The sequence below is a fragment of the Oncorhynchus masou genome, chromosome 28 (genome assembly GCF_036934945.1).
Source record: "Oncorhynchus masou masou isolate Uvic2021 chromosome 28, UVic_Omas_1.1, whole genome shotgun sequence".
NCBI classification, from domain to species: Eukaryota; Metazoa; Chordata; class Actinopteri; order Salmoniformes; family Salmonidae; genus Oncorhynchus; species Oncorhynchus masou.
In genome coordinates, this window is record NC_088239.1 from 26776751 (window position 1) to 26791874 (window position 15124).

General features: G+C 44.6%; 1 protein-coding gene across 5 annotated transcripts in view; it reads right to left on the bottom strand.

Annotated features, from left to right (window-relative positions):
- The window catches only part of LOC135517441 (SWI/SNF-related matrix-associated actin-dependent regulator of chromatin subfamily D member 3), a 50479-nt gene that overhangs the window by 24012 nt on the left and 11343 nt on the right, over positions 1–15124 (bottom strand). For 4 of the 5 annotated variants that reach the window (XM_064941737.1, XM_064941736.1, XM_064941734.1 and 1 more), the window contains exon 1: positions 5480–5822. The exons of the other annotated variant lie outside the window; for it this stretch is intronic. In XM_064941737.1, the coding sequence (XP_064797809.1) occupies positions 5480–5557 (78 nt within the window). In that variant the 5' untranslated portion in view covers positions 5558–5822. Of the gene's footprint in view, positions 1–5479; positions 5823–15124 lie in introns of those variants that run through there. 5 annotated transcript variants of the gene reach the window in all.

Below are 15124 nucleotides of genomic sequence, written 5' to 3' on the forward strand. Positions count from 1 at the left end.
TGTACGTGTAGAAAAAGGGCAAAAATGACATCCGGTCTCTATAACACACCGCAAGCGAATAAACGGCGAACGAAAGCCCCCCTACTGTACCGGGTTCTGGGTGCTGCTGGCTGGTCTCTCTCCGGTTACCTTGACAAGACGACCCTGGCGCTTCTCCTTCCCCACTGTTCACTTCCTATCTGGGCTGGAGTGTGTCGTGTGGCACACTGGGAGCTGGGAGCACATAGGGAGAGACTTGATTGAAGGAATGGTAATGCGAATGGGAAAATAATGGGTCAACCAACTGGGTTCCTCTGAAGTCTAAAGAAGGACGTGCCCAACTGGATAACTGGACGTGCCCTATTGGATAATAGGATGTGCTCTATTGAGTGGTCCTCCTCTTTAGTATTGTCCCCTACAAATCCATGCCAACAGCACCCCATATCTGATACACTGAATTCACTCCACCGCAACTCTGTCAGCCAGCCAGGCAGCAATCTAATCTGCCATGTGGATGGATATCTGAGACCTGTGATGGTCTCTGTAGGAGAGGTGATTGGATTTGGAGAGGCCACAGTGAAGTTAACCCACAGAACTAAAAATGTGATTCAATGGACTGCACTGTGGATGATTCCTAGGACTAAAGTCTCTGGGTGAGGAAAAGCCACTGAGGCATTTTATCTGACCCACAGCTCACCGCAATGGTGGAGAAGCTCAGTAATAGAATCTTCTAGGAGGGCAGGGCAAAGTTCACGATAGCAGTCACACACACATACACACACTCTTGGGCTTATCCATGTCTCCCACGCAGAGCGCTGAAGGGCCTGTATCCCCCCACAGACAAAGGCCCTCTGTGACCTCCACATCTAAACATGTACAGGAGGAGGAGGAGAGAGGCTCTAGTTCTCAGGGCCGCCTACCAACCAGGCCTCCAAACCCATCTCCAAGATACCTCTCCCCCCACTGACTGAAACACACACACACACACACACACACACACACGCGTACACATTCCTGCCGGAGGCTGGAACACCACGACCTTCACAGCTCCACATCCGTGCAACAGTGTATATGTCTGTTTCTGAAGGAATGTGGCTGGCCTTTCAGATGTTCTATCTCTGGAGGGAGGGTAGTGTTGTCTTTACCTAACTGTGGTAAATGTTCATCGGGGTGAGTCTCAAACGGCACCTTTTTCCCTTTATAGTGCACTACTTTTGACCAGAGCCCTATTGGACTATACCCTATGGGGAATCGGTTGCCATTTGGGATGCATCGTGGGAGTGAAACAGAAAGTAAAGCGTCACTGCTCCCCACAAACTAACAAACTTGAAAGATACCTGCCCGTACGTCAAAATATTTCCCTACTCGGCAGTCTTCACAGTGAGCCGGAGTCTCGTAACTCGCCGGCATTGCAGTGAATATGATAATCAAGACGATTCCACTCCTTCAAATCTATTGAGAGAAGAGGCAGGTATGAAGGACAATAAGCAGGTGAAATATTTGGCCTGGAGTAGTGCGAGAGAGAGGGAGACTCATCAAGGTTAATTGGTCTGTTGAGAGGATAGTCATCTGGCTCATCCATCGCCTCTGCTCATTGTTTCCCTAAGTCTGTGCTGGGTTAAACCTTATACAGCCCCTAAAAAGCCTGAACATAACCCTGGCAAGGCACTGTACACTTGCCCTATTCCCACTACAAGATATGAAGGAGAGTCTGAGTGGAGAAAGAGAACTCTACTTTTCAATTCACATGACATCCTTGCCTTACCTTTCGTTGTGGCTGGCAACGGCACATTCTTGGTCCGCAGCTCAAATGGACTGTGAATATCACAGTAGCCACTAGCCAGTAAGCACAAACTATTCAACAATGACTGTAATTTTTCTTCAAAACCTCATTACACTCTTGAATAATGCAACAATTCACAAGCATGTAAACTCAGCAAATAAAATAAAAAAGTCCCCTTTTCAGGACCCTGTCTTTCAAAGATAATTAATAAAAATCAAAATAACTTCACAGATCTTCATTGTAAAGGGTTTAAACACTGTTTCCCATGCTTGGTCACCATAAACAATTAATGAACATGCACCTGTGGAACGGTCGTTAAGGCAGTAACAGCTTACGGACGGTAGGCAATTAAGGTCACAGTTATGAAAACTTAGGACACTAAAGAGGCCTTTCTACTGACTCTGAAAAACACCAAAAGAAAGATGCCCAGGGTCCCTGCTCATCTGCGTGAATGTGCTTTGGGCATGCTGCATGGAGACATGAGGACTGCAGATGTGGCCAGGGCAATAAATTGCAACGTTCAAACTGTGAGATGCCTAAGACAACGTCGCCTATGGGCACAAACCCACTGTTGCTGGACCAGACAGGACTGGCAAAAAGTGCTCTTCACTGACGAGTTGCGGTTTTGTCTCACCAGGGGTGATGGTCGGATTCTCGTTTATCGTCGAAGGGATGAGCGTTACACCAAGGCCTATACTCGGGAGCGGGATCGATTTAGAGGTGGAGGGTCCGTCATGGTCTGGGGCGTGTGTCACAGCATCATCGGACTGAGCTTGTTGTCATTGCAGGAAATCTCAACGCTGTGCGTTACAGGGAAGACATCCTCCTTCCTTATGTGGTACCCTTCCTGCAGGCTCATCCTGACATGACCCTCCAGCATGACAATGCCACCAGTCATACTGCACATTCTGTGCGTGATTTCCTGCAAGACAGTGTTCTGCCATGGCCAGCGAAGAGCACGGATCTCAATCCCATTGAGCACGTCTGGGACCTGTTGGATCGGAGGGTGAGGGCTAGGGCCATTCCCCCTAGAAATGTCTGGGAACTTGCAGGTGCCTTGGTGGAAGAGTGGGGTAACATCTCACAGCAAGAACTGGCAAATCTGGTGCAGTCCACGAGGAGGCGATGCACTGCAGTACTTATTGCAGCTGGTGGCCACAGCAGATACTGACTGATACTTTTGATGTTGACCCCCCCTTTATTCACATTATTCCATTTCTGTTAGTCACATGTCTGTGGAACTTGTTCAGTTTATGTCTCAGTTGTTGAATCTTGTTATGTTCATACAAATATTTACACATGTTACGTTTGCTGAAAATAAACGCAGTTGACAGTGAGAGGACGTTTCTTTTTTTGCTGATTTTATGTGCGGACCACAGGCGGCTTGGTGGCACCTTAATTGGGGAGGACGGCCTCATAGTAAGGGCTGGAACGGATTCAATGGAACGGTATCCAACACGTGTTTGATACCGTTCCATTCGCTTGGTTCCAGACATTGTTATGTGCCGTTCTCCCCTCAGCAGCCTCCTGTGGCCTAGACAATTAAAGGGTTTATTTTCTGGTCTGTAGACTACACTTTTTTTTATTTTAGCTTCAAAACAAAAGCACAGAGACATGTCTTCATCAAGTGACGTGAGACAATCAAAAATTAACGATTAACCCTCTCATAAAAATAAAAAAAAGTACAGTGGGCCTACCTCACAACATTACAACAAACCAGGCTTCATTTTTATCATTTTAGGCTTCAAAATCATGCAAATTGTGACTGAAAATGTGGGTATAAGTGAATTTACCATGACAAGCTGTTTTATATGGAAGCTCATACCCGCCACCACCAACAACAACAAAAGAAATTGCCTCATGATATGTCAACGTGTACAATTAGTCTGTGCTTCAGTCTGATCAACTGTAGCCTACAGATAACAACCACAGCTGCAGGTAGCCTAGAGAAGCCTATGCGTTCTGATCCCACCTGGGCCAGGGGAAAAGTAACATCATGTTTTTTGTAGCCTAAGCTATGTATTTATAGCCTAAAATAGCCCTATTTACTTGTGTGCGATCAAATTTGGTTGATATTCACACTTTGGGTGGCTAGGCTACCTAGGCCTTTTTAATCCAAAATGACTGACTGGAATGAATCAATCATCAACACAATAGTGATGACATACTGTGTGAGTATCTTTTTAATTACAGATACCAAGGCCTATATGATGAAACCCTGCATACAGCGAGCTCAGCCCTGTTAGTTTTTGTTCAATCGCAGGTGTTGTCTCTTTGTCGTGTAAAGGGTTTTAATGTTTTCATCCTCCATAGGGCCAGGAGTTTTTCCAGGAGTTTTTTTTTAAACCATATGAACTGATTACAAAAAGTACCTGGTGCCATCATAGCCCTTATACAGCTACCTTATTACTATGTCATACGCTACAATTAGGGTCCGGAGTTGGTTAGATTAGCCTATTACCAGATCAGGAAAAACTCTGGGGCCCAGGAAACCTATTGGATAACCTCAGGTCTTTTTTAAAACCTCCCGCTTTGGGCTGGGTGTGTCAATGTGTAGTTCATACATGCATAATCTATGAGCAGAATTACTATCTTACCTCAATTATCCACGAAATCCCTAATTTGAAATGGCGTGGGACGGGTTCAAGAAAACAGTCGCTTTCAAACTAGGGATTTCGTGGCTAATTGAGGTAAGGCAGTGATTCCACTCATCGATTATACGTGTATGAACTACACATTGACACATCCAGCCCAAAGCGGGAGGTTTTAAAGACTTTCTCAGTCACCAAAGTACCGGAGCATGTCTTTAAATGTCCAATACAATTGATATAATTTTGATTTAGTCATAGGCCTTATAACTTGTAATAGATGGATTTGTGAAGACATAGATGCCCACTTCTGGGACTCGATAAGGAACAATCTTTATGACAGCCTGATGTCTTTGGGTTTTAACTATGTCAGTCTAAACAAAACACACACACACACATTCATAACAACTACACAATCACAGCATTCTGCTTATCATCATTTTGTTACCAAAACAAGTCACAGTGGTATTCCCAAGTCAGTTAATACTCCATATGTTATGACAGCAGTGACTAACCTTATGCCTTTCCCCCAACCATGTGAAATTCGCTCACTAATGACTTATTTTAAGTAAGATTAAATAAGCTCAACTTCCTGCATTTCAAGCATTTGTTATCCCCACTGAAGCAAGCTCCAAAAACATTCATTCAAACCGAAGCCACATGACCATATATGTTCAAATGATCATAGCAGCGTGCTCATCTTACGACTGCTCTGAGACTGTTTTGAATGAGCTGGTCGCTTCCCCCACTCACTGGCTGCCTTTGACTCCAAGCATGCTCAGTGTGCTCTGGTAGTCGGGGGGGGGCTGCTACTAGCCCCACGCTCTCTTCTCTCCCTTTCCCTCTTTTTGTATTACAAATGCCTGTGACACTCTGCTCCCTCTCTCTCTCTCCTTCCCTCCAGTCTTCAAAAGGAAACGAGTGTGGGATTCAGGGGGACTGGAAATAACCTTCACATTGGACGGCTTTCCCAGCTATCTCGCTCTCACACACAGACCGCATCTGCGCTGTGCCGACGCTCTCGCTCTCCCCCTCACACACACAGACATGCTTGAGTAGTCACACATAACACACGCCGGGGTCTGGTTCTCTCGCTCTCAATGAGAGACAGCGCTACTAGGCTACTCACCACTCCATGGACCAGGAACTCAAACAGTTTGCTCTTGGTGGCTTTGCGCGCTCCCCCTGCCGTCTCCTCCGTAGCCATTTGCTCCGTCCCCTCGCTTCCCCCTGCTCCTACTACGTCTCCCTCTCTTTCTTTTGTCTTTCCCTCTCCCTCTGCCTCTCTTCCTCCTCACCCGGGCGTTCAAATCCCCTCCCTTGCTCCACTTTCCTCCTCTTTGTGCTCTTTTCCAGCTCTCTCCCTCGCCTTCGTTCTCTCTTAACCCTCTCAACCTCTGTGTTTTTGCAGTGCAGCCCTGCCGAGGCTCTCACTGTCTCGCAGCACACTTTTTAGTTGAGCTGCCTTTCAGGAGCAGGAGCCCGGCGAAGAGGGGGAGTGGGGGCCCCGGTAGGGGGGTTTGAGCCGGCCCACCCCGCCGGCCCCCCACCACAGCTGTTGCATTCCATTGGTAGATAAGGGCATGCTGTGTGCCTGGCTGTTTGAGAACAGGGACTGGGGAGGTTATCTTCAGTTAGCCATTCCCACCCCCAAGCAACGAGCCCAGAGGCCACGGTCAACCCCTCAGCACAATTGATTCTCAAAAAAGGACAAGTGGCTCTTAAACGGGACACACTGTATATTACAAACCTAGGGCACAGTGTCAAACCTAAATCACTACAACCTATGTGTCCGACTGCTCCGACTGTTGCCTCTCAAGTAACAGGATCACAAATGTAGCGGAAAAGCCATCTGTCATCTATACACAATATCGTGATATAGATAGGCCGTGTTACCATGATAGTCTAAAGCACGATCATTGGTCAGCGAGGAAAAGATTCAGACTCTGTATCCAAAAAGAAAGAACAGTTCCTGGTTGGACACAGCTATGTGCACCACCATGTCTAATGAGCCTGCTAATATCCGTTCTGCCTCCAAAGCCCACTTCACAATGGGAAAGGGCCTCCTTCAGAGCTCCTTCACTTCCTGTCTTTCAATGTCTGTGTCCCAAAATGGCACCCTATTCTCTATAGTGCACTCAAAAGGTGGTGGACTACGTAGGGACAAATCCCATATCTGGCTTTAGCCTGGCTTTGTCCGAGGGGCATTCAGAAAGGTCCAGGGGTTCTCTCCTCTCTTCCCTTTGTTAGATATAGGATGAAGTGGGCCCTAGACAGTGATCCTGGGTCAGTTTTTGCATTTCCCCACTAATTGTTAAGGTTAGGATTGGGGGAGGGGAAGCTGATCCTAGCTCTGTACCTAGGGGAAACTTCACCCCGGAGCCTTTGTTAGTCTGTCTCATGGTCGGGTTACTAAAAAGTGGAGAGCCCTGTCTGGGTTGCAGACATAGCCGCAGGTCGTATTTCTGACTCACAGACTTCTCCTCCCCCCTCTTTCTCCGCCCTCCTTCCCTCCATCCAAGGGGTTGAATTATTAATGAGTTGATTTGAATGACAAAGGGGCGTTGAAGTAGGGCAGGATCAAAGGGCATCCGGCTTATGACACATGCCAGTTGTTACCATTATCACCAGCAGCTCTGTGATCTGTGGCCAAGGTGAGAAATGGTAGTGGTGGTGGTGGGTTAGAGATGGGAGGAGGGAACAATATCAACCACTTCAATGATCAAAATGTTTAAAACCAGGACTCAAACAGTTCCAACAAATCCCTGGTTCAAACGGATCACAAACCTGACAGTAGAAAAAGAAAATGGACAAATAGTTTTCCCCCCGATGCTCTCTGTCATCAGTCTCCTCCAAAATGGATTTGATGCAAGGGTTTTCTACTGAAATGGCAGGGGAGATGGGAGGGGATGGGACAGCACTGGGGGAGGGGAGTACTGTCTGTATTAAGGGGCATCTAGTTTCCGCTTCACCCCATACTCAGAGCTTGGACTTCAGCGGTCTCGCAAGTGAGGGAGCCATTCTTCAACAAGTGACAGCAGTGCGGTTCAGTTATTGTAGTAAAGGGCCAGCTGGTACGTGGGCCTGTAAACGCCTAGGTCAGAGGTCTCAACCTGTGACCTTCCTAGAGTGGCTCTGATCCCTATTGGAGGGAGCAGTGGCACCCAGCACCATTCATCATTTAACTAGCAGGAGGAAACTGAGAAAGATGTCTGCGTGGTCATTATGTCAGAAACAGTCAGCAACAGACAACCATGTTCCAAATAAAAACATACAGAATCCTAGGATAGGTCAGCTAATGATGCCAAATTATAATTCCACAGTTATTGACTGGGGTTTGAGTCTAATTGCAATCCATCTATTGAGCAGCGTGCTCTGTCCTCCTCATCCCTGTTTTAATTGTGCCCTTTGGGCTTTCCCTTATTGGTGGCGACACCTACTGTTGAGATGAGTGAAATGCCTCCCAACGTTGTGCTCTACAGTAGCTGTGCTGCAAAGCCCCATAGATCTTGGGGTTTAATGGTTGACTCCATCCATCAGCCCCATATTACGATGCAGTGAATGATTACGTTAGTTAAACTGTGCATCTCTTTTATGCATAGAATAATTTTAAAAATCATCTAAAATGTTATATTATATAACATACATCTGCTCTGGTGTACAGTCAAGAAGCACCAAACAAATCACCTTAAAACAAGCAGAGTCAGAGATAAAACGTTGTCCTTGTTTCTCCAGCAAATGGCACGGGTGGGCGTCAGAAGATAACAAAGGGATCCAACCGTTCAGGAAGGGGCACGGATGGCTTGGGCGCAGAAGTACCCCTTGATGGACCCCCGCAGTCTCCCTCACCAATAGGCCAACCAGTATCACCAAACGGCCATGACCCATTCTGTAGCACATGGGAGAAGGGGGCTAACAGGGGGTAATCGCTTGCTGGGAGCAGTAGTAGTACTACAATGGCCAGTAGAGGGGGCACATACTGCTGCTATATGAGCAGACTCCCCTGTCTAGGAGGGGACTATAATGAGTCTGCTTGAATGAAAAGGACCCCTCCCTCATGCAGTGTGCTATAGGAATATGTGGAAATATACTACACCCAGTTGTGAATAATTTATTTTCACAGTCTCCTTTTTGCCTATGAAAGGTGATATACATTTTTTTTTTTTTTTACTTTGAAATTAATTTAAATTGAATCACAGATCGCCTCTTTATTCATTCATTCCTTCAGTGCCTGAATGGGCAGACATACACTATTCTCGTGTGACCACTAGGGAGAGACACTGAGCACACAGCAGTGTATGTTGAGCATTCTGCAGTACAGTTTCATCAAAGCATCGTCATTAGTTCTACTGCTAAATTTCCACTCGAGGTTAATTGAAGTCAGTGGTCATCAATGACATTGTAAAAATCCCAAACTAAACATAGAACATATGCAACAGGCTATATTTGGTGGCTAATTCAATACATTCAATAAAACCGTGGATAAATGATAAAATTGTAATGGCTAGAATTACATTGTTTTAATTCTATCATAACCGATTCACAACTACAAAAGTAATCATACCTTCCAGTATGTAACCATAAACTAACGCGATTCCCGAGATGCCAATAACAAATCGCTGGCTGGATACCGACTTTTTATTTTATTTGACATCGCTGCTAAAAGTGGTGGTGCAGCAGTGTAACAAAAGACTTAGCAAAGAAAAGGGAAAATCCATACACAGTCTGGCCACAGCCAGTCTCTCAATACACCCGCTTTGTCTACATTCTCCAAGTATTCATTAGAGAGACGCAGGAAAGAGAAGAGAGAGAGAAAGGAGAAGGAGCGAACGAATGAAAGAGAGAAAGGACGACTCAGAGAGGGGGGGGGGGACACACATAATAGGTATTCCAGAAAGTGCTGACGCGGTTTCGTTTTACAGTACACTATGGTGCCCCCTTCACATGTAGACAAATTAGCCACCAAATATAGCCTGTTGCATATGTTCTATGTTTAGATTGGGATTTTTACAATGTCATTGATGACCACTGACTTCAATTAACCTCGAGTGTATATATATATATATATATATATATATATATATATATATATATATATATATATATATATATATATATATATATATATATATATATATATATATATATATATATATATATATAAAAAAACACACACAATATATATAAACACACACACTACACACAAACTCCCCCACGTTATTGCTGTTGGGTTGTGAGGGGGAGTGCAATAAAGACGGGATTCCCTCCTGTCGGGCCCATTCTCTTTCTTTCTTCAGTGTGAGAGTTGCAAACAAACCCCTGCTAAAGCTGGTTGAGGGGCTGAGCTCCAGGACAACAGCTCTCTATAGGATTTTGGGCCCCACAATCAAAAGGATGGACTACAAAAGCACAAGGAGCTGCACCTTTATTAAGGACTCAGGATTAAGGAGGGAAAAAAATTCCGGGAAAGATTTCTCTAAGGAACACATTTGAAATAGTCAGAGTGGTAGAGACAGGAATTCAAGCGACACAGAAAACATAGTAACAGGATATTACATATATTGAACAAAAATATAAATGCAACAATTTCAATGATTTTACTAAATTACAGTTAATGTAAGGAAATCAGTCAATTGAAATAAATTCATTAGGCCTTCATTTATGGATTTCACATGACAGGGCAGGGTCACAGTCATGTGGGGAGCCAGGCCCAGCCAATCAGAATTTGTTTTTCTCCACAAAAGGGATTGATTACAGACAAACACTTACCAATGCATTTCTTGTGCGTATTTCAGTTCAAGAAACATGGGACCAACACATGTTGCGTTTATATTTTTCTTCAGTATATTAGCATGAAGTAGTCATAGGTTAGCAATAGGATAGTAATAGAAAACAGTAGATATTATTGAAATCCATTAGGAAAAAAACTTGATGCCATAAATGCAGATTATGCATAATTCGATGCAGAATAAGCATAAGACAAATACTCTTAACAGGTGGATGACTCTCCAGAGGGTAGTGAGGTCTGCACAACGCATCACCGGGGGCAAACTACCTGCCCTCCAGAACACCTACACCACCCGATGTTACAGGAAGGCCATAAAGATCATCAAGGACAACAACCACCCGAGCCACTGCCTGTTCACCCCGCTATCATCCAGAAGGCGAGGTCAGTACAGGTGCATCAAACCTGGGACCGAGAGACTGAAAAACAGCTTCTATCTCAAGGCCATCAGACTGTTAAACAGCAACCACTAACATTGAGTGGCTGCTGCCAACACACTGACTCAACTCCAGCCACTTTAATAATGGGAATTGATGGGAAATGATGTAAAATATATCACTAGCCACTTTAAACAATGCTACCTAATATAATGTTTACATACCCTACATTATTCATCTCATATGTATACGTATATACTGTACTCTATATCATCTACTGCATCTTTATGTAATACATGTATCACTAGCCACTTTAACTATGCCACTTTGTTTACATACTCATCTCATATGTACAGTGCCTTGCGAAAGTATTCGGCCCCCTTGAACTTTGCGACCTTTTGCCACATTTCAGGCTTCAAACATAAAGATATAAAACTGTATTTTTTTGTGAAGAATCAACAACAAGTGGGACACAATCATGAAATGGAACGACATTTATTGGATATTTCAAACTTTTTTAACAAATCAAAAACTGAAAAATTGGGGGTGCAAAATTATTCAGCCCCCTTAAGTTAATACTTTGTAGCGCCACCTTTTGCTGCGATTACAGCTGTAAGTCGCTTGGGGTATGTCTATCAGTTTTGCACATCGAGAGACTGAAATTTTTTCCCATTCCTCCTTGCAAAACAGCTCGAGCTCAGTGAGGTTGGATGGAGAGCATTTGTGAACAGCAGTTTTCAGTTCTTTCCACAGATTCTCGATTGGATTCAGGTCTGGACTTTGACTTGGCCATTCTAACACCTGGATATGTTTATTTTTGAACCATTCCATTGTAGATTTTGCTTTATGTTTTGGATCATTGTCTTGTTGGAAGACAAATCTTCGTCCCAGTCTCAGGTCTTTTGCAGACTCCACCAGGTTTTCTTCCAGAATGGTCCTGTATTTGGCTCCATCCATCTTCCCATCAATTTTAACCATCTTCCCTGTCCCTGCTGAAGAAAAGCAGGCCCAAACCATGATGCTGCCACCACCATGTTTGACAGTGGGGATGGTATGTTCAGGGTGAGGAGCTGTGTTGCTTTTACGCCAAACATAACGTTTTGCATTGTTGCCAAAAAGTTCAATTTTGGTTTCATCTGACCAGAGCACCTTCCTTCCACATGTTTGGTGTGTCTCCCAGGTGGCTCGTGGCAAACTTTAAACAACACTTTTTATGGATATCTTTAAGAAATGGCTTTCTTCTTGCCACTCTTCCATAAAGGCCAGATTTGTGCAATATACGACTGATTGTTGTCCTATGGACAGAGTCTCCCACCTCAGCTGTATATCTCTGCAGTTCATCCAGGGTGATCATGGGCCTCTTGGCTGCATCTCTGATCAGTCTTCTCCTTGTATGAGCTGAAAGTTTAGAGGGACGGCCAGGTCTTGGTAGATTTGCAGTGGTCTGATACTCCTTCCATTTCCATATTATCGCTTGCACAGTGCTCCTTGGGATGTTTAAAGCTTGGGAAATCTTTTTGTATCCAAATCCCGCTTTAAACTTCTTCACAACAGTATCTCGGACCTGCCTGGTGTGTTCCTTGTTCTTCATGATGCTCTCTGCACTTTTAACGGACCTCTGAGACTATCACAGTGCAGGTGCATTTATACAGAGACTTGATTACACACAGGTGGATTGTATTTATCATCATTAGTCATTTAGGTCAACATTGGATCATTCAGAGATCCTCACTGAACTTCTGGAGAGAGTTTGCTGCATTGAAAGTAAAGGGGCTGAATAATTTTGCACGCCCAATTTTTCAGTTTTTGATTTGTTAAAAAAGTTTGAAATATCCAATAAATGTCGTTCCACTTCATGATTGTGTCCCACTTGTTGTTGATTCTTCACAAAAAAATATAAAACTCTATCTTTATGTTTGAAGCCTGAAATGTGGCAAAAAGGTCGCAAAGTTCAAGGGGGCCGAATACTTTGGCAAGGCACTGTATAAACGGTACTCGATACCATCTACTGTATCTTGCCTATGCTGCTCTGTACCATCACTCATTCATATATCTTTATGTACATATTCTTTATCCCCTTACACTTGTGTGTATAAGACAGTAGTTTTGGAATTGTTAGTTAGATTACTTGTTGGTTATTACTGCATTGTCGGAACTAGAAGCACAAGCATTTCGCTACACTTGCATTAACATCTGCTAACCATGTGTATGTGACAAATAAAATTTGATTTGATTTGATTTGACTGCATGCATTGATACCAGTATAAAGGTCTAGCTAATCATCATTCCAGGAGTGGTTTCAGCACCTGACCTGGGCTATTACAGATTCGGGAATAGTTTAGAATAAGACCTTGGGTTGCAGCAGGAGTTGTTTGGGACAAAGCATCTTTATCCAGGGAGCATTTACGGTTGAGCTGCTTGGCAGAAGCCCCCCTCACCGCTCCCCTCGCAATGAAAGGGAGCATTGTGAGAGTGGATGGAGACTCCGTCCACAGCCTCACAATGAGCGGAGTTTCCCTGCACTGCAGCCTTAGGCGGGCGACAACAATCGACACACTGCAGGAAGGCTTCTGGACATTACCAGAGGGCATTTCCTGTTTGATGTTGCCATAGCAACCACGTGTCCTACCTTTCCTTTACAGGTAGCAACTCAACCTGCAGCCAATGAGAAACTGGGACATGGTGGAAATATTGCAGTCGATTTACTTTAACTGTTACAGTAGATGCTAGTTTAGTGCCAATGTAGACTAGTACAAGCCTTAACATACCAAAACTTGAGTTGGGTGTTGACGAAAAACACATACGGTATCTGGCAGGTATTAAGGCCAAATAAAATGGGCCGTTTTCTGACCAGCTTTGTGTCAACAGTAAGTCCCATAGCGGAGAGACGCAGTAGCTATAGCAGGAAACATAGCTAGCTACTGTGGTTACTAAGGCTACAGTTCAGAAATCCAGTAACCGGGCCTCCCACCCCTCCCCTACAGGACCTCAGAGCCGCCCTGTGCTGTGCTGCTGGGACACCCAATACACTGCACTAATCCACAGTGAAACGCAGAATCACAGACAGTCAGCCATCATGAATGTACATGAACCAGCCAGGCGTCTCATCTAAGAAAAATAGCATTGGGACAGAATATGCACTGGCAACCCTCTCCTCTTGGTACAGAAATCCTCTCTCCGCCCCTCTACTTTAACCTAGTTTGCATACAGCTAATCTAGCCTAGATCCTTCAGCACCACTCTGCCCAGGCAGGATGGAAGAGAGGGCAAACAGAATGAGGCCAGGGCTTGTGTCCCATATAGAACCCTATTTCCATAGGGTGTGGTCAAACGTAGTGCACTATGTAGGGAATAGTGTGCCATTTGGACGCAGATCCATGTGCATAAGGAGGACTTTCATCAGACTGTTCCTAGTCCAAGATAGGGAGTCTCAAGAGAAACAACAGCAGTGGAAGTTATACCAAAGCAACTGATTGATTCTAGGATTAAAGTATCTGGGATAATTCCCCATGCCAAAATGGGACATTGGGGGGGGGGGAAGTGGGTGAAGTGAACTGGAAACAAAGGGGCAGACAGGACTGGCAGTGGTTCTCCAATCCAGATCGAATACTGCATGCGCTTGAGACCTAATAATGCTCATTAAATGTTGTATACTGAACAAAAAATAAATGCAACATGTAGAGTGTTGGTCCCATGTTTCATGAGCTGAAATAAATATCCCAGATTTTTTTCCATAGGCACAATAAGCTTATTTCTTTCAAACTGTGTGCACAAATATGTTTAAGTGCCTGTTAGTGAACATTTATCCTTAGCCAAGATAACACATTGCCACAGATGTCTCAAGTTTTGAGGGAGCGTGCAATTGGCATGCTGACTGCAGGAATGTCCACCAGAGCTGTTGCCAGAGAATTTAATGTTAATTTCTCTACCATAAGCCGACTCAACTCCAATGTCGTTTGAGAGAATTTGACAGTATGTCCAACCGGCCTCACAACCGCAAACCACGTGTAAACCACGCCAGCCCAGGACTTCCACATCCGGCTTCACCTGAGGGGTCATCTGAGACCAGCCACCCAGACAACTGATGAAACTGAGGAGTATTTCTGTCTGTAATAAAGCCCTTTTGTGGGGAAAAACTCATTCTGATTGGCTGGACCTGGCTCCCCTGTGGGTGGGCCGGTGCCCTTCCAGGCCCAGACAAGTGAAATCTATAGATTAGGGCCTAATTCATTTATTTCAATTGACTGATTTCCTCATGAACTATAACTCCGTAAAATCATTGAAATTGTTGCATGTTGCGTTTATATTTTTGTTCAGTATAAAACCTAGTGTGTTGTTCAACATGCACTGTCTGAGTCTGACAGTATGGAAAATGACATCAAAAAAAGTAATGGACTGAAACTGCTTCCGTCTGCGCAGGTAGGCCATAGCAAAGTGATGACACCCACCAAACCAAATGACAAAAATCACCCCTACCGCCAACATCAACCCATACAGCTGCTGCTGGCCATATTTGGATGGATTTCATTTGCAACTTGGCTGCACGGCATGCTGTCTGGGTGCACACGCTTTATGGATGCATGGCTCTTGGGGCCATGGTGCTGGTGCAGTAT